The sequence below is a fragment of the Pseudonaja textilis genome, chromosome 1 (genome assembly GCF_049901715.1).
Source record: "Pseudonaja textilis isolate UNSWEBS1 chromosome 1, rPseTex1.2, whole genome shotgun sequence".
NCBI classification, from domain to species: domain Eukaryota; kingdom Metazoa; phylum Chordata; class Lepidosauria; order Squamata; family Elapidae; genus Pseudonaja; species Pseudonaja textilis.
This window is the reverse complement of record NC_141990.1, coordinates 58,156,877-58,178,165: the sequence shown is the minus strand read 5'-3', so window position 1 is coordinate 58,178,165 and position 21,289 is coordinate 58,156,877. Positions and strand designations below refer to the sequence as shown.

General features: G+C 34.2%; 1 protein-coding gene across 1 annotated transcript in view; it reads left to right on the top strand.

Annotated features, from left to right (window-relative positions):
* GLP1R (glucagon like peptide 1 receptor) overlaps nucleotides 1–21,289 on the top strand; it is a 74,601-nt gene that overhangs the window by 40,870 nt on the left and 12,442 nt on the right. Inside the window, exons 7-10 of the mRNA XM_087932062.1 lie at nucleotides 1,589–1,695; nucleotides 2,738–2,891; nucleotides 3,934–4,093; nucleotides 14,307–14,367. Coding sequence (XP_087788188.1) covers nucleotides 1,589–1,695; nucleotides 2,738–2,891; nucleotides 3,934–4,093; nucleotides 14,307–14,367 — 482 coding nt within the window. The remainder of the gene's footprint in view (nucleotides 1–1,588; nucleotides 1,696–2,737; nucleotides 2,892–3,933; nucleotides 4,094–14,306; nucleotides 14,368–21,289) is intronic.

The following is a 21,289-nucleotide window of genomic DNA, read 5'->3' as shown; positions in this document are numbered from 1 at the left end:
TGAATTCTATCTGGTGACATTTCTCTATGTCTTACTGCATTTCATCTATCTATTTAATTGTATCCCACCTTTATTATTTTTACAAATAACTAAGGCTTTGATATTTTATTTTGTAGTATGTCATTTGTTTTAATTCTGTGTCATGCCGAATTTCATGTTGAATGGGTAAGTATATCATTTCTTTGAAAAAAATAACTCAATACTTGAGAAGTAATTGAACTGCAGTGAGACATCATCCATTTTGTGCCTTTTTTATTATTTGCTAATAATAATACTCAGCTAAAGTAACTAAAGAAATTCCTTCCTATAGAAATGCATACTTATTCTTAGTGAGCTCATTGATAAGCAAAAATTGTAGAATTTCTATGCTAAAAGAAGCAGTTAAAATATTCTCTTCGGTAGAATAATGCTGAATAAGAATTATGAGACCTGAAGTACACCAGAGACAATCTGGAGAAGACCAGATTAAAACTGACTATAGAATTAAATAAATGAACAAATGAATGAGTAAATAAATGCAAAAATGAAATATATAATTCAGAGCATTGAAATTTTATGGAAATAATTTTAATGAAAGATCTAGTAGATAATGGGTTATTGAAAAGGAAATACTTCTTAGAATACATATACATATAAAAATATCTTTAGCATCTGCAGTCGATTATTTTCTCACTGATCTTAACAAACTTGTAAAATGAAGTATTATTATGTTATACTTGGGAACTGATGCTGGAGTCACTTTATAATCTACGGGGAATAACAAAGTTTGCTCACTTTCTAGCATACTATGAACATGGTACTCCCCTAGCCTACTATGAATTGCAGCAGGCAAAAAAGCTAATACAATCCTTGCTTGTATAATCAGAATCATAGAATCAACATCACATGAAGAATTAGTACCACTTTACAAAGTCTTAGTAAGACCACACCTGAAACATTGCATCCAGTTTTGGTCACCACACTACAAAAAAGATGCTGAGACTTTGGAAAAAGTGCAGAGAAGAGCAGCTAGGGTGATTAAAGTCCTGGAGACAAAAACATATGAAGAACTATTGCAGAAACTGAGTATGGCTAGTCTAGAAAAAAGAAAGATTAGGGATATGATAGCAGTTCTCCAGTATTCGAGGGGCTGCCACAAAGAGGAAGGGCTCAACTTATTTTCCAAAGCATCAGAAGGCAAAACAAGAAACAAGGGATGGAAACTAATCAAGGAGAGAAGCAATTTGGAATTAAGGAGAAACTTCCTAACACTGAGATCAACCAACCAATGGAACAGCTTGCCTTCAGAAGTTGTGGGTGCTTCATTTTAAGAAGAGACTGGACAGCCATTTGTTTTAAATTGTACAGGGTCTCCTGATTGAGCAGAAGATTGGACTAGAAGACCTCCAAGGTCCTTTTCAGCTCTGTTCTGATTGATTGTTTGAATATTGTGTCGTTGATACGTTTTGTCAGCTTTTTCTGTGTTTCCATGTAAAATTATTGGCTTTGTATTTCTGCCTGCTCCACTGAAGCAAACTACTGTATGACACAACGAAACAGGAAAAGTCCAGTAATTTTATTTCACCTGTTTCTGTGTTACTCTTTGAAGGACTCACCAGGAAGACGGTTGTTATTCCTTTCTGTCATCTACACCACTGGATATGCTCTTTCTTTCTCAGCCCTTGTTATAGCAACTGGCATCCTCCTTTGGTTCAGGTAAGCCACGTGGCTAAAAATAATGAATTCTAGCATATGAAAATATCTGGTACTTGATGCTTAACTTCAAAAAAAAATGTAATGATGAATAATTAGAAGTGGCATAAAAATTAAACTTCATATGGTAATTGGGAAAATTTCAAAATATGGGATTAAAGAGAAGTGTATAATAAGTGAAATACAGTTTGTCTTGGGTGGATTTGTGGGACAGGAAAAAAGCTGCATTATAAATAAATAAACATTGCTTTTAAATTGGACACAGCTAAATTTGTATGAATATTCTGTTTTATAAATTGACAGTACATTTGTTTTGAACAGAATAACTTTTTTCAATAGAATTTTGTTCTGCTACATCATCTGCTCTTAAATGTGGTTTGTTATAAATTGGTAGAAATAAGGAGAAGGGGTTCCGAAGAAAAGTACTGCTGCTGCAATGATGATAGGTTTAATTTGCTGGATTAAGATTTTCTTTTTGGCATGTTGAAATTTATGTTCTCTTAACTTGATGCTCATAATGAATTTTCATTTTTGCTTATTGGGATCCCAGAACTGAAGTCATGCTCCACTTATTCCTACTGTGTGTATGCAATTCTTTTCTTAAATGCTATATCAGTAATAGTCCTCTCTTACCTTTCAAACATTTGCTGGTAAATAGCATGATTTCTCTTGATGGGAATTGATGCTTCTGTCACAATCTCCTGTAGAAACGTGCAGTGCACAGTTAAACTAAGAATGTTTTACACAATGGGTTTTTAAATCTTTACCTACGGGACTTAAAACTCAATTTTAAGTCTTTGTTTTTAAACCTTTTTATCTGAATACTATAGAAAATGATATTCCAATAATAGTTTTGTATATTTTTTTAGTATTAGTAGTTTGCTTTCTGTTTCAGAAATGAGAACAACCCACAATTTTATTTTTTAGCTCTATAGTGTAACTACCTACCCTTCAGTTTTGAATAGAGCTCCCTTGGTACCTCACTTTACAGTCATTACAGCCTCCATGTTTTCAAGTGAATTAAGCATCATCATTATATTTACAGGCATCTGCATTGTACCAGGAACTACATTCACTTGAACCTTTTTACTTCATTTATCCTACGTGCTGTGTCCATCTTCATTAAGGACTCCATGCTCACCTGGATGTACAAGACAGCCCCTCGTCAACAGCAGTGGGAGAGTGTAATTTCCTACCAGGTATATAAGGCTAAAGATATTTTCCTAAATAGAAGTATGTGATATATATTGCATATATATATATATTAAAGTGTGCATTTCCTTTTGGGGGAAAGCTTGCTACATATGAGTATAGATGAAAGTATTTTAAATAAAAATCCCTTTCAGTTCCCATGAGGATAACATTCCTTCTTCACTTTAATTTTTTTGAAATTTCAGAAGTCCAAAAGCAACTGTAAGTGCTTAGATCTTCCTTAAAATGGTAAATCTTGATAACATGTCCAAAAACTGTGCTTTTTAATCACTATCCTAACAAATATGATTAGAAATATCCCTGGAAAGGATATCATTTTCCTCACAATAAAAACATTGAAATACCACATAATGCCCTATTCCTGTTCTATGAAAATAAACACACTTCTGTTAGAGAGAGGAACCATGATATAAGATGTAATTGGGAATGTAGTCACTAACATTTTCAGAGGAAATGGCAGCTCTTATTTTTATTCAAAGTTTTATTCTTGAACAATGGCTTACATTCTGAGAATACAGAGAAACAGATAGAAGGTGATTGCACCGCTCTTCCGAAATCTCTTCAGAATATAATGAGGCATACGTGCTGCAGTGTTGAAAAAAAAAGTATATACTTTGGCACAGACAAAGTTTTGCCTTCATTAGTCATCTCTGCATCATTTTCTGGAAGCTTCTGTTGCCACAACTCAGGTTGCTCAACTGAGGCCTCTATCTTGAGTGGCATTTTTTATGGAAGATGAGCATAAGGTAAGCTGCCTCTTGGGTAGAATAAAAATGCCCCCTTGGATATAGATAAAAATATTATAATGCTTCAAGGCAGCTAAGAAATAGTTTAAATAGGCATGCTAAGGGGCTGTACAGTGAAGGAATATTTGCTACTGAATTTGATTATTTTGTAACCTGCTGTTGACAGTCTCCAAAGGTTGCTCTGTTATGAAATCTGTGAGGGCATTGTGGCATTGTGGTTTCATGGGCACATTTTTCCTAGCCTGCAGCACCTAAGTATTTACTCAAATCTCTGCCCTCTCAGGAGTCACTCAGCTGCCGCTTGATCTTCGTGATGATGCAATATTGTGTGACTGCAAACTATTACTGGCTACTGGTGGAAGGAATGTACCTGTATACTCTACTAGCCCTCTCTGTATTTTCAGAGCAAAGAATATTTCGACTTTACCTTTGTGTTGGCTGGGGTAAGTAGGCTATTTCTTGGTTTAGTATTCTAGGAGATGTGAAATAAGGAAATACTGATTTTTATTACAGAGAAACATTGATCTTTGGATCCACTTTGTCTGCTGTTATACTTGTGAAGAGCCTTTCAATCAAAACATGCTCAACTGATAATGCAGAGGCCTTTCTGAATTCTCCAGCACCATCAGTGACAATGATCATTTGCTTTACTTTGAATCCCCATATTTTCCTCTCAACAACAACACTGTGAAGTGAGTTGGGCTGCGAGAGAATGATTGACCCAAAGTCACCCAGCTGGCTTTCATGGTTAAGACAGGACTTGAATTCATCATCTCCCACTTTCTAGCCTGGTGCCTTAAACTACTAGACCAAACTGTCTCTTACATGAACGGTGTATTTACTATCAAAGAGAAAAGATATCTTTCTCCTTCTACCTGAAGTTGGTCCTAGGGTTTACTAGCATAAAACCATGTGTTATTTTTTTTCTTCATTAACCTTCCTTCCTGAGGTCTAATTCTCTATTTGATGGCCCAGAGGGGTGGGGTTTTTTTTTTTGTTATGTTTACTACCATGCTGCCTTATATAATCAGGAAAATCTTTAAGATAATATATAATGTTTCACTGTAAATATACATTGTCTGGTAGCCTGCATTTCATTAATCAAATTATTTTTAAACAGTGATATATGTTGCACACAGGTGCAGAATATAAAAGACAAGCTTCCCAATATATTTTGGACTGTAGAATCATTGTAGATACTTAGTTTTATACAGTCTAGCTTCTATTGTGTTAAATGCCATTGGGGTAAAATTTTTAAATACACCTTGAATGGGTTTGATGGGTCTTTTTCTCTTTCACAGATTTACATTCCTACGTGAATATTCTAAATAAGCACAGTGTAAAATTCATTTAAATGATCAGCTGCGTATTATTTATGTGACCCTTCTGAATACACATGATCAGGGGTGGGATTCTACAGGTTCGCACCTATTCACCAGAACCGGTTGTTAACATTCTAAGCTGTTCAGAGAACCTGTTGTTAGAAGAAATTACTGGCCTAATCCTGTAAGGAAGGCAGGAAGGAAACATTCTGGTGTTGCTTACGGAAACTGCCTCTCCATTAACCCTTATTACATTCTTGGCAGGACTAGACTTCCTGTCTCAGGAACGTCTCTGGAGTTTTTTCCCCTTCTTTGCTGGTACTTTGCTTTGTGGAGTGACCATTCAAAGTTACAATGGCACTGAAAAAAGTGACTTATGACCATTTTTCACACTTACGACTTTTGTAGCATCCCCACAGTCAAGAGAGGCCAGGTGAGGAGATGCGTGCCTCGATGTGAGTGAGATTGAGTTGGCCACATCCAGCCAATAACATGACCACCAAGCCATGTCCACCCAGTCACATGACCACCAAGCCACTTAAGCAACACCCACAGAACTGGTTGTTAAAAATTTGAATGCCATCCCTGCACATGATGTATGGAGGATGAATATACATATTATGTTCTGTCACAACCAATATTCAATGAAGTATTCATAAGAAAATATACTGGGCTGTTCTAGTAAAGTTACATAGATCTCATAACAACCTACTAACTATAAATCATTTAAAGTTATAGAAAGCAAAGGCTTGCAAAATGGTGTGCCCTATACAAAAATTATTGGATAGATTTCTAAGCAAGTTGAAATTGAAGGTTTTATTTATTTTTATTTATATTTATTTATTTATTTGATTTGTCAATTGCTTACAAAATAATAGAAATAAGTGTTAGGGATACACCTTAGCAGAATCTGCACGGCAGTCAGGCAGGCAGGCAAAATATGTGAGATAAAAGTTTTTGTAGTTTACACTCAGTAAAACAGATACACAGTGCTAGTTAAATAGTTTATTCCAGCAAGAGTTTTAGCATAGTCAAAACAGTCCATATATCATTCACTAATTCAGTCCGTCCGGGGATTATTCAGTTGCAAATTCCAGTGTCGAAAAAGAGGTCAGTAAACTTACAAATATCAGTCCAGTAATATATCTCCTCACAGTAGAGATATGAAGAAGTCACACCTCCTTTCTTCCTCCAGCGTTCAGCAACTCAGTAGTAGGGAAACACGCAGTTAACAAACCATCAATCCATCAAACCAGTCAATCGTCAGCGAATCATCAGGTTCTCTTGCTCCCTCTTATGGCGGTTTCACACCGCACCCCAAATTACATGCTTTGCAGTTTAAAGTGACACACACTTAAACTTACTATCATAGTTTATATATATTATTTTACCCAAACTATGTTAGGTAACCTTGTTATTCCTAACAATAAGTATATACATAGTTATGAATACATAAAATGGGTACATATAAGAAAAATAAAAGAAACAATAGGAAGGGACGGTAGGCACATTTATTTATTGTTTTATTGTTTTATTTGCTTAGTAGAAAAGCAACTCCTTTACAAAAACCATAAAAGGCTGACCTAAAATATTTCTGATTACAAATCATATTTACAATAGCAATACTTGAGTTCAGTGATTGTCATCCAAGATGCTAACTGTACATTCTGAACAGAGGCTGTCTAGTGCCTGTTATGAGCTGAAAACAGAACACTAAAAATGAAGCAAAGGAGGTTGTGTAATTTGTTTAGAACAAAGAACCCAAAATAAACTTCATATACAAGTTGTTCTAATCATGCACAATTATCCTGACCTTTATAGACCTTTGGGGACCTGAATGTACTATAGTTATCATCTATTTTCTTTATTAAGGTGATACTATTGTAAGACATACGTTTTTTAAATCCCATTTTATAGCCATAAATGAGGATAAGGGGTAAACTAGTTAAACAAAAATAGAGTTTGTTCCTTCCTCTTGTTTATGTAATCATTCAGTCTAACTTCTGATTTCTGTAAGAAAATATATAAAGTGAGATTTCATGTCATCTAACTATCTTAATTGCCAAAGACCACCAATGTGCCATTTTGCAGCAAATTCTAGGCCCTAAAGAGCGGAAATCACTAAATGTTATTTGAACACTTTACTGGCATTCCATTTTTTTTTATTTTCCTTTTTTTCGTTTAGAAAATCATGCTCATTTTATACTCCATCCGTAAGTGATTAATTTCTCCAGGATTAGAAGCATAATCTTTTTGTAGTAAAGGAAATAAAAGCAAACTGCTATGGGTAATTCTTCTTGACTTGGACTGATTATTTAATAACCATTTATAGTTATGACAGCATCTGAAAGAGTGCTTTACAGCTGATCACAGCTTGCCCTCAGAAGTTGTGGGAGCGTCATCTCTTCAGACTTTCAAGAAGAGATTGGACTGCCATTTGTCAGAAATGGTGTAGGGTCTCCTGCTTGGGCAGGGGTTGGACTAGATGACCAACAAGGTCTCTTCCAACCCTGATTATCTGCTATCTGATCCACAGGTATGATCAAAACAATTCAAGCAGTTCCTGTGATGATGCTGACTAAGCACTTCCAGCCATTGTAAAATGTCACACACACTTCCACGGTCATGTAATCACATTTTGGGTGCTTGGCAACCTGTTCACACTTACGACTAGTTGCCAATCACCCTATTATAAATAGATAATATTTTCAAAAACTTATTTCTGTTAATACTATATGGCACCCTGAATTTTTGTATATTATTTAATTTACTTCATGTTAAAGGAAACATTATGTGTAATTCTGCTGTGAAAGTATTGGTAAGCTTCTACTTTTATAATGTAAAATCCTAGCTTTGATTTTATAAATAAGATGTACAAAATTTTATTTCTCTGCAAAACAATCTTGGAGGCTTCTAAGACACATCCACACACAGCAACTGTACAGATAAATTTAACAAAGCACTGTTCCCAGTGCTCTCCTACTGGTGCTGAGTGTTTAGTAATATGAAATATCAAGGCAATGTGATGAAAGATAAATCTTAAAGCCCAAACAGACAGTCACATAATTTAATTTTGGATTCAAGGTGCATTTGGAATAGTTCCCTGCAAGGAGTGGAAAGGAAAACTCGGAGGACTTTCTCTTTTTGTGTTGGTAAAAACTTGCTAATGACACATTTCAAATAAAACATACTTTGTTTGAAAACCAATTATAGATTTCATTCCTTAAAACATATTTGAAGAGATTCTTAGCTAATATGAATATGAAATTACTTCAGAAAAATAAAAATTGTGGAGGAACTCTGTTGCATAGAATACAAAATAATAGTTATAATAGGAAAAGGAATGAAGAGAGAAATTGAAAATAAGTGATTAATGTAATCACTTTAATGTAGTCTATACTTATGGGTATATATTTTGTATTCACCAACCATTAATTAAAACAAAATTTTGCTTTTAAAACAAAATTTGAACAGCTTTTTATTCTATTGTTATTCATGTTTTCATAGAGTAACAAAATCAAGAAAGAAACAACTTTTGGAACTGTTCTACAACTATTTATGAATAATTGGAAAGTCTCATTTGCTTAATTAATGCTGATTGTCTACAAATAGACAATATAGCTCTTCTCATTTTGGGAATTTTCCATTGCTCCTTGATTTTCATTTCACCAAGGTTTTCTTTGACCTTGAGTAATTTGTTCTAATGTTAGTAGCCTGTGTAGTTCCTTTTTCTTGGAGACATTAATGTGGCACATTTTTACACCATTCTGTATTTAATATTAAATTGTTATGTCTTCTTTTCTTTTACTTAATTTAAAACTTTACATAGTGATAATATGTTCTTAGACTCCATACCCCCAGCCTATTTTTATATGATTAGTAAGTATTAATTATCTTATAGCAATTATGCTTTTGTTATGCAATTCTGGAACCTCTCAACTGATAATATCTCGCATCATCAGAACTCAATTGTTGGTCCATGTTTTGCCAGTATTATAGTTACCTTCAAAAAGGGAAATTGATTCTGACCTAGTCAAATGCAGATTACAGTTCAGTATTTAGGACCATAAAAGTCTACATTGGGAACAAAACTTTCATCTACAAAGAGTTCCCAAAGGATCTCTTTGTACTGGTTCACAAGGCAACAGGATGGCAGATGAGACCTGGCATTAATAAGTCAGATTAGTTCAAATTAGGGCAGATACTTATAACTACTTGAAACCATACTAATGTGTTCAGAATTGCCACTAACTACTCAAAAAAGATGCAATTACTGTTGCAAAACAACTCTGAAAACATTAAACCAGCATGTGTCTGCAATAGAGTAGGGAAAGATAATGATAGGAATTAGTAAATGGCTTAGAATTAAAAACCATTCTGCTAATAGTGTTATGTCAGTCTATTGTGAACGTTGTTGTTGTTAGTTGCGTGTCTGACCCATTCCAACCCCATGACAATGTTCCTCCAGGCCTTCCTGTCCTCTACCATCCCCCAGAGTCTATTTAAGCTCATTGTGAACGTATGTATCTCTAAACTAGTAAAGTATGTCTTGCATCCCACAAAGGCTATTTTCGCTCCACCACACACACACGGTGTCTAAACTGTTTATGCACACACACACAAAGGCTCATATTCATTCATTCATTCATTCATTCATTCATTCCTCCATTCATTGATAAAGCTGCAATGTTTTTCTTAACCATTTAACTCAACGTTTGTTTAGTAGCTTTCAATAACCATTGATGTACTCTCATACATTTAAACTTAATAACTTGTCAGTTGACTAATTCTATTACATGTAGCTTGAGGTTCTTGCAATTCTGCTATAAAAATATTGTTAATAAAATCTAATTATCTTAAATATCATTTACAGCAGACTATAGCTTTTTAAATGTTGACCTTAACTTTTTACTGGAAAACAAATGAATGCTAGGTTATTGGTTAAGCAGAAATCTATGTATAATTGCACTTGCCAATTTGTATTCAACAAAAGTATATATTTCTTCTCCTGGGATAAAATATGAATCATTATGCTGAAGCATGTACTTGGTTCAGTATCTCTGACTTTTATTTCATTCTCTGTTTTTATAAAATTCCAGCTTCCTGATTTTATGAAGTTCTTGCTGTTGTTTTTTTAAATTCCTATCTTGTATCCTAGGCAATATTTTATAAAGTAGGTTTGTTCACCAATCCAGAAGAGATGCAGTCAGGAACTGCAGTTCAAGTTGTGATTTGCATGCCTGTTCTGATATACTGGACAGAATAACTTGTTGCTAGAAATTAATATCTTTGCCATAGCCAGCAGAGTTGAAGGAACTAAACAGATCCTTCAATTTTGTCCTAGTGGAAAATGCTTTGGATCTTTCTACCTTGTAAGGAGTAGGAATATAGCTATAAATATCCAATTCCTCAATGATTGTTCCAATTCGCCACTCTTTGGAAATCAGGGTCATGCATGAGATGTGCAGAGTGTAGCACAATTGGGGCATGGGACTCCATTACTCCATTATAATAACTGTTGGTGTTATTCTGTGATGCCACTCAATGTTTTCTATCAGTTTTTGATGATCACTATCTTCAAAGCCAGTAGAGACTTCAAAGAACAATTACAGCTTTTAGTTTCCTTTGCTGGATGTCACAGTAGCACAGGTTTCCTTTACAGTATCTTTGAAGTGCTTGTGTGGATGATTTTAAGGTCTCTTCACAGTTTCTAGTACATCATAGAACAACTGGTGAGTTATATGGTGGTCATGCATTCTAATGATTTGTCCCACACTCCATATTTGGTCTCTAATAATCAAGGACTCAGTGGTGAGGGACTTCACATTCCTCCAGATAGGATGGATGGAACAGAGAATATGCATGTGAAATGTCTCTAGTTGTTTGATATGTTGTAGAACTCATATCCATATAGGAGAGAATGGACAACTACAGTTCAGTATGCTTTCAACTTTGTGGAGATACGAAGGCTGTGTTGATTGGGCACTCTAACATGCAGATGCCTCAGATGCAGAGACTGTGTGTCCATAGATGAACTGCACAACATGTCTTCTTTGAATCTGAAGGACTACCTATATATAAATTGAATACATGGAGGAAAAACTCCTTTTGTCCTCTAGATTGAAGCAGCTATATCCAAGTAATGTCATTTCTGCTATTTAGGGCAAAATATATAGTAATTCTGATTTAATAGAACAGCCTTTTTATTTCATATCCAACTTTTAAATACTGAGTTAAAGGTTTCTGAGGAATTAATCACTCAAAGCAATTATAGTAAAAAGCTAGTAACCCATCAGGTCCAGACATCTTTCCTGTTTTAATCTTTTTTATAGCTTCACAAACTTTATTGTTATGGGCCCATTCATAATCTATTTTTATTTCAGTGCAATCTTCCGTAAATTTTGTTTCTTATATATTGAACTATTTCTTTAAAGAAATGTTTTGCCCTTAATATAAATTGGAATAATATTGATGAAATACTTTTTTGCATAGACACATTATCTGTTATTACAGCTTTCTCCCCTTATAATTTCAATGTCATTTTCTTTTTCTTTTCATAATTGGTATGCCAACCACTTCCCTGGTTTATTTGTAAACTCTTTTTTTGCATTTCATTTCATTTCATTTTAATTTCCATTTTCTTAGTGTTAACATAGATAATTTTTATTAAACAGAAACTTAATTTGTTGAGAAATATGTATCTTCTCTGGAAACTTCTTTAATTCCTCTTCTTTTCTTTTTGACTTATCCAAAATAGTTTGTGTTTTCTTTTGTACTTTCTTTTTGAGTTTACTGTTATGTTGTATAAAGTAGCCTTTCTTAAAAGCTTTGCTTCCACCCAAACCATTCTTATATCTCTACTTTTATTAAGATTATTTTCAAAATACTATTTTGTTTTCCACTACTGCTTCTTTCTGTAATGGCATTTCATTTTACCACTCTGGGTTTCCATTTTATAAACCAAACTCACTTTGGTAATATCTCTATTTTATGAACCTTGGTTGAATTCATATAGATATGTTCTTGAAAAAGATCTGTGTCTTTCAGAAAAATTAGAATACTCTCTTGAATTGCCACTGCATCAGCAAGTTCTAAATTGACCATAAAATTTAAAAAAAATCCTTTTGGTAGTTCACCTTATGTAATTTTAATTTTTTTCTCAGAAGTTCAGACTATTCACTCCATTCCATTCCCTGAATCTTCCAAATGCTTTCTTGCTTAAGGATTGTTTCATTCCTCTTTGCTTATGTAACGTTTTTTGCCCATTCCCCTCAAGGTCCTCTCATTGCTTTCTACAAGCACTTATTTGCTTTCACTATGTTTTATTTGTAGTATTTTTATCTTATTTGTTAATAAAACATCACCTAAATGAGTTCTTATACTTTTAAACCAAGCACAAAAAAACATAGTTTACAGGTGCATATTTTTGAAAATAATCAGCAACTCAGCTAAGCAAGCATCTGAGCTAACATAAAACAAAGGATATTAAAATATGACTTGATGTTAAAAAAACTACATTGGATCATTAGTCAGCAACTTATATGCTTTGTTGCAACTCATCTAAACACATTTTCCTATAATGTGGTATCTTCCAAATGTGCTGACATTTGATACTGGCACATTCAACTTATCAGAAGCTTATGCTGTTGGGAAAAGACTGCTTAAAGACAGTGGTAACGGTATATAATAGTCCAGAGCAAATCCTGAGTGTTCAACATATGGAACCAATGAAATTTAGCAGCAACACAGCAGCTTATATCTGAACTCTTTATTATTTTTTATTTACTCAAAATACTGCAGTGGCTTCAACAGCAACTGGCATTTGGATTAATAATTGGATTTCAAACATCAAATAAAAGTCAGAAGTGGAGATGTTTCTGATATATTCTGGCTACAACAATTCTACAGTAACAGCAGTTACTGCTTCGCACATCTGTTGGGAAATATAATTTGTTCCCTTTCAGTTTGCGTATTTCATTTTGCAAATGGTATGGATTATAAATACAGCCTTAATTCGTTTCAAAGTCAAGAAGATAGCATTCACAGTAAATAAGTGTTTCTTTGAATTAAACATGCACCTGGGTTTATAAATGAATTTGGATGAGATATCTGATACATTTTTACTACCACAGCTGGACTGTATTTATTGTCATTTATTTGTTCCAGTAGACAGCTAATGCAATATTCATTCTCAACAAGTTCATTGATGCTAATTCTGTAATCACATTGGACATATTAATTGTGTAAATATCACTTTTTAAATATTAAACTTCTAAATTGTATTCTAACTCATGAAATCATCTTTTTTCTTCTTGACCCACTTAGTGGTATACTGTTTACAGTTTCTAACTTCCTTATCGATTATCTAAGAAATGATATACCACAAATGTTATATTGCCATCATGAATCCTTGAATTATTTCTTGAAAAAAAAATCTACACATTCTTTAAATTCTAGCAATATCTTCTCCTATAAGAGTTCTTATCAGATTTAATACTCCATTGTGTTAAGCTGCTATTGGGGTAAAACATAGCACTATTATATGTTTAGGAATATATCAAAGCCATGGATGAAATTTATCAGAACAAGATTGAAATGATTCATCAGAATATGCCATTTCCCCACTTCTATTTGTTTGCATTTTCCTGCTTTTAAAAACCTTTTACAAATTGGATTTAATCAGGTTTATAGGCTGATCATAAAACCTATGTTTCTAACTTCTATTAGAATATTCTAAGATAACATGCAGTACTAAACTATGGCTAGGCATTATATCACATTTAGTGAGACCATTTTTAAAAAATATATTTTTATTGTTTTTTTAAGTTATACATCCATATTGTATGTGGAATTGATTCTGGCTATTATTTATATTAATCCAATTCACTGTAACAATGTTGGTAATCTCTATCACATTTATCAAATTTAGGTAATCCTCATTATATTGTTTAAACATACATAGAAAAAAATGCTTAACATCTGCAAACTTCTAATCTTTCTATAAATTATTTTTATTTATTCTATAAAAAATTATATTCTAATATTTCTCCTGTCTAATTTTATTTCTGCCTTTTTCAGCTTATGCTCTAACTGAAGATGTTACTGAAGTGCTTCCAACATTATGATTTTCAGTCCAAATGCTTTTTTAAGGAGAGAGCATTTTAAAGGTCATCAGATAATTATAAGGGACTCTGTAAATCATAAATGATGTTTATAATCTCATTCACCTAAGGAAGTTTTGCACTGAATAAAACTTCACAACATTGCAAGCCTTCCTGATTATTTTTCTATTGATTCATTCTCTATGCTTTTCTTCTTTGCTCTTTTTCCCCAGGTGTGCCAATGCTGTTTGTAATCCTCTGGGGAATTGTCAAGTACCTTTATGAAGATGAGGGGTTGGTTCAGTTCTGATTCATAACTAATTCATGTGAAGGTTGTGTTTTGTGGAGTGGGTGAAGTTGCACATTTTTCTTGGCTATAATTGCTTTGGCAATGGCTATTTATTGTATTGACATTTTGTACATTTACTCCACTTGTCACTTGATTAGTGTAAAAGCTTTTCATTACATTTTATTCAAACAAATAAGCACAAGCTTTTGCTGTTCAGCAACCTCTGCATGCCTAAATATACATCTGGCTGGAAAAGCACACTGTTTTATGTAACCTGCCTTTCATTGTGACTCATCATCACACTTGGACAGCTTGTCTTTAAACTTGTATTTCTAGAGGCAGCCAATATGCCTGGCTAATTTAATAAAACTTTCCAATGCTGACATTAATCTCTGTGATGGGAAAAATGCACATTTTGAGGATCCAGAATTGTGATTTTGTTGAAACTACACTAATCAGAGATCAAACGCTAGTGATAGTCTAGTCTATAGTCTAATTATTTTTTTCAGCAGAAAAGAGATAAAAATTTGTCACACAAAACGTTTAACTGAATTTAAATGAAAGTTAGGCTGACCCACAAGGATTGGGCTACCCATAACTTCTGGTCATTGATTCTGGCTTCAGGATAGAACACAGTACTGAACTATTTTAATTGAAGGGGACAACAGCAAGAATATTGCACATATGCCTGATTAGTGAGTTTCCAGTGGATTTATGCTTTTGATGAAACACCTTTCAGCCCTCATAAAAACCCCATGCAGGTAGTCATTTGTTCAGTGACTGTTCAAAGTTACGACACTGAAAAAGTAACTTATGCAGCATCTCCATGGTCATGTGATCAAAATTTGGATGCTTGGCAACTGGTTCATATTTATGACTATTGCAGTGTCCTGGGCTCATGTGATCATTTACAACCTTCTGACAAGGAAAGACTATGGGAAAGCCAGATTTACTTAACAATCTTGTTACTAACTTGATGCATGCAGTGATTCATTTAACAACTGTGCTAAGCAAGTTCATAAAATGGGGCAAAACTCACATAACAACTGTGTCATTTAGCAACAGAAATGTTGGGCTCAAATTGTGGTCGTAAGTCAAGGGCTACCTATAGTTCACAACAACACAAATCTAGTTAATAACATCACTATTTAAAAAGCATCTTTGCTGGTAACTGTTTTTTTAAAATATCTGGTTAAAACCATTAAACACTGGTGAAAAAAATAATATTAACTTACTGTCCTCCCACGCACCAAAATTCTCCAGAGGTTCAGATTTAGGGTCACTTTTCATGCTTACACTCTCTCATACTTATGTGTATATATTGCTTTGATTTGTATGCTGCAAAATCTATATCCAGTCACAATGGTTTACATACATCAACCATTCAAGTATAAGCTACAATGCTTCACTTTTCCCATGAAGATGAATCTCCAGTGACAAGTCTAATGCAAAAAGAGGCCCTTTGCAGGATATCCTTCCTGTAACCTGGTTCTAAATTTATCAGGGCTTTCTAGGTAATAATCACAACATTGAATTGATTTTGGAAATATTTATTTATTTAGTATATAGCAGGCCTTGAAAATAAATATAAAGCCAGTGGGTATGAAATAGATGGGGAGAAATAATGATCTCAAAAGCAGACACAAAAGCATTCTCGCTACTGCATTTTCTTCCAAGTTTATTTCTATTCTCCAGTTTGTTTATTGACTATCACTGCTTCTGCTTGTCTAGATTAAATCTAATTTCTCATAGCCTCTGATATTTTATTCTTGTACACATACTAGTGAATTGTCACTGTGGAAACTGAACTTGTAAACATTTAATCTGATTCTGTAGCATCTTTAGTCTGATGAAGCATGTTTACTCACATCTCTAGTTATAAGCCATGCTTCTTGTGGATTGCAAAAAGCTTCAACAACAGATTATTGTTATTGTTATAAAGTATTGTCCTGCAGAATAGGTGCTAGTCTCAACAGGGGACTGATTTTCTTTTTTATTTCATTTGACTTAGCAAAATGCATTTATAAAAAATATACAACACTTTTTTTTAGCTATGGGTGTACATTTGATGAAGCAAGCTATGCTATACATGAATAGAATAGAATAGAATACTTTATTGACCAAGTGTGATTGGACACACAAGAAATTTGTTTTGGTGTAAATACTCTCAGTATACATAAAGAAAAGATACATTCATTAAGAATCAAGAATCATAACGTACAACACTTAATGATAGTCATAGGGTACAGTCAACAATCAAATCATACTAGGAAACAGTCAATATAAATCATAAGGATACAGCGACAAAGTTACAGTCCTACAGTCACAAGTGGGAGGGGATGGGTGATAAGGAGTGATGGGAAGATTAACAGTAATAGTAGTGCACACTTTGTAAATAGTTGAACAGTGTTGAGGGAATTATTTGTTTAGCAGAGTGATGGCTTTCAGGAAAAAAACTGTTCTTGTGTCTAGTTGTTCTGGTGTGCAGTGCTCTATAGTGTCATTTTGAGGGAAGGAGTTGAAACAGTTTATGTCCGGGATGTGAGGGGTCTGTAATTATTTTCACAGCCCTCTTTTTGACTCGTGCAGTATACAGGTCCTTGATTGAAGGTAGGTGGGTAGTAATTGTTTTTTCTGATTATCCACTGAAGTCTGTGTCTGTCCTGTTGGGTTGCAGAACCAAACCAGACAATTATGGAGGTGCAGATGACAGACTCAATAATTCCACTGTAGAACTGTATCAGCAGCTCCTTGGGCAGTTTGAGCTTTCTGAGTTGGTGCAGAAAGAAAATTCTTTGTTGTACTTTTTTGATGACATTTTTGAAGTTAGGTGTCCATTTTAGGTCATGTAATATAGTAGAACCTAGAAATTTGGAGGTCTCTACTGTTGATACTGTGTTGTATAGTATTGTAAGAGATGGTGGTATGGGAGGGTTTCTTCTAAAGTCTACCACCATTTCTACGGTTTTGAGTGTGTTCAGTTCCAGATTGTTCTGGTTACATCACGAGGCAAGTTGTATAACTTCCTGTCTGTATGCAGATTCATCGTTGTCTCGAATGAGAGCAATCACTGTTGTGTCATCAGCAAACTTCAGTATTTTAAAAGATGGATCATTTAATATGCAGTCATTGATATATAGGGAGAAGAGAAGTGGAGATAACACACAGCCTTGTGGGGAGGCTGTGCTGATTGTACAGGTATCGGATGTGATTCTGCCTAGCTTCACCTGCTGCTTCCTGTCTGTTAGGAAGCTTATGATCCGCTTACAAGTGTGTTCAGGTACCACTAGTTTTGCATTGCACACACAGTGAATATATTTTGTGCCCTTGCTTTATCATTTATGACTAGAATGAATTCAGGGAAAAATTCAGGATGTGTATGTTTGAATAAGTATTATATTTTTCACATTTAGCTGTCATTTACTCACTAGTTATAAATGATTTAATACACCTGTTCAGTGACAAATTTGATCAGACATAAAATTAACAAGGCACACTTGAACTTATGCATTGTTCCATGGCAGCAAGTAAACATATCAGTGTCAATGAATGTCCAATTAGTTAGGTTAGTTAATGCTTTTATTGGAAAACAAGAGTAATAGTAAATGTAATATTAAAGGTAGACTGATAAAACAAACTCCTTATATATCTTCAATTGATTTGAACTCTAGAGATAAGAGATGTATCCAAAAAGTTAGTTTTGGCATAATCCTAGAATCATGTTCTACATAAAGGTTCATCTTTGGCATTGATTTAGAGGATATATTGATTTTCCCTTTACTGAATCACTTTTTTGTTTTGAGAAAATGTAAATGTTTCTGCCCTGACACTGACATACATGCCAAGAAAACACCTGTTGATAAAGAGTATACCTGAAGAGATAAAGGAAATACACCTGACCATGCCAATGTAAATTCTCTGCACCAAATGGTTTTGCTTTTGGTTGAGAGATTAAGATATTAACCCATAAACTATTAGTTAAAAACTATGTACTCTCATTAAGTGAAGATCAAGTGGATCTCTTAGATTTAAGTCCCCTTGCTATGTGTCTAACCTGAACCTTACCCAGTGTACTACATAATCCAGTTATAACTGTTCTTTCCATAATTAGTTGGGGATTTTCATAACAAAACTTCAGAAACTTTTTTCTGATAGCACATTGCCTGGCTGCAAAAAGTACTTGAGTCTCAGCAGGAGTGTTGTGCAAGTATTCACTGTATGGTTCACTGAGCCTTTTTTTTCATATGTATATTCTTCTGCAGCTTTTATAGAGGTGTTTAGAAAAATATATAAAAATAAGTTAAGTATAAATACTTAAACACCAATGTTTTCTGTAGATTTATTCAGTTCTGAATCTTTAAATGCAGTAAAACGTATCCTACATGTGTGGGTCAAGTGATTGCCTAAGAGCCTTCAAACTATGTTCACTGGAGTGAGCATTCTGGTGTTCCCTTCCCCTAGTCTCCTAGAACAGTTTAGTATTTAATATTGCTACCATTGTGTTTGGGTATTGTTAATTGTCATCATAGGAGCTTCTTGTGGCGCAGTGGTTAGAATGCAAACTACTTCTGTTGACTACTGGCTGCCTGCAGTTTGGCAGTTCCAATCTCACTAGGCTCAAGGTTGACTTAGCCTTTCACCCTTCCAAGATGGGTAAAATGAGGACCCAGATTGTTGGGGGCAATATGCTGACTCTGTAAACTGCTTAAAGCACTGTGAAGCAGTATATAAATCTAAGTGCTATTGCTATATCAATGAGAATATTGGTTATTACAATTGTTTTGATGCCTTTTTGCATTCTGTACTAAATTAGTGACATTGAATATGTCTTTGAATTAAGTTGGGCAGTAGTAGTTGCCGAAAGGGGAACTACTACATAGACTACTAGATAGTCTATATACTTTGTATATAGACAAAGACAAAAGGGGTAAAAAAAGAGATTCTTCTAAAGGATGATTTTGAGGGTGTTGCAAATATGAAATAATCTTGTTGCATCTGTTGCTCTACATAAATGATGGATTTACAAGTTTCATTTAAAAGTCTTTGTGAAATCCAGCACTTTCAACTGTCTGAGTAAGCTGTACAGAAAGAACAGTTTTTATTATTACTATTATTAATACATGATTTGTGTGTGTGTAATATTATTTTTGGGTATTTTTTAACATTTTCTGAATTTCTTCTCTAAAACCAGATTACAGTAATTTTTCAGTTTTCTATTTTTTAGCACTCAGAACACTTTCAAGCATAGCAGTTTTTGTCAGTCCAAAGATGTGTTTGAAGTGTTTATTATGTTCAATTGCTTGCCTTTTATATTATTTTTAAAAAGACTTACAACTTCTGTTAAACATTATCAAATGAGTAGAACTCATGGAGTATGATTGGTTACCTAAATATTATAAAGATATTTCTAAATTGTAAAATATACTTGTGGCATTCCTCTCTGCAAAAAGCAACATTTTGTCTCTTACTCTAAAAGGTAGGAATGGCTATTAAATATCCTAATAGTCTTTACAGCTGGTTGCACATGATTGCCACTTGCAACCTTCCCTGCTGGTTTTCTCAGAAAGACAATGGGGAATTCAGCATGGGAAGTTCCTAAGTCACTGCAAGTTTCACCCACCTACCCACTCTTCCCAAGCCCCTCTGCACTCTGCTGTGCCAGCAATGCACATCCTCCCTGAGCCTCGCCATACCTATAACACACTATCCCTGAGCTTGACTGTGCCTCTTTTTCACCTCTTGCATACCCCTATATACTCTCTCCAACCTTTGCCATATCCTTCTTGGCCCTTGCTCTGCTTTCTTTACATCCTTGTCTCATCTCTTCATCCATCAATGGCATGCAAGGCAGTTAATAACATTAAATGTAATTTTATGTATGGATACCTGCATCAAAACAACAAAGTTAAAACTTCATTAATTGCACTCATTGGTTGTATTCTCGAATAAAAATATTTAGCATGTTGCTCAATGTCAGGTACAAAGGAACAGGTCTATATGTAAAGGTCTAATTAAACTGATTTATTGCTACTCATGCATCATGCCTATACACAGGAACATTCTCAGTTAATGATTAGCACCTATTTGGAGTTCAATAAGGGTTAACAGAATTCAAGGGAACTGCCACTTAGGTTGCTTATGGTTATACAGCACAATTATTTGATATTTGTTTGCAGTATTTTATTAATCAAAATTTGGAAACATCAAGTTGGGAAGCTAGTGTGGACTATGTTCTGTCTCAGACTTTGATACTCTTTGTTAAGCCAATCAGCTTATGAGGACTAGAGACACTGAGTGTATTTCATCTGCAATTAATATATTTCTTATCTTAAGCTACTGGTTTCTTCTGACAGCTTATGATCCACTTTGAGCTATGTATGATATGTAGCAGCCATATTACAAAAGTGTAACCTCATTTGACATATTTTCAGCAGAGGGATAGGAACTTTTCAAGAAGTACATTTGTTCCTTAAAGTGCTCTCCAAATGCTCATAAAAGTAAGTGGCAACCTTAAAAGAAAGATCCTTTCCTTAAAACCTCATCTGTCTAGCCAGAGGTGTTCGACAACTATCAACCAGTATTCAACCTTCCCTATTTCAAAAAATTAATTCAATGTGATGGGATTAATTTGATGTAGAAGAAGTGGCAGAACCTAGAAGCAAAGTTAAAAGGGGGATCAGCCTAGAATCCCTGTGTAACCAGAAGCAAACAAAGTGAAACCTCCCTTAAATTCTGTTGACCCTTATTTAACTCCAAGCAGGTGCTAATCATTAATTGAGAATGTTCCTGTGCATAGGTATGACATGTGACTAGCAATAAATCAGTTTAATTGGACCTTCACATATAGATGTGATCTTTTGTACCTGACATTTAATGACATGCTAAATATTTTTATTTGAGAAGTTATAAGGGTCCTAGGCTATGGTT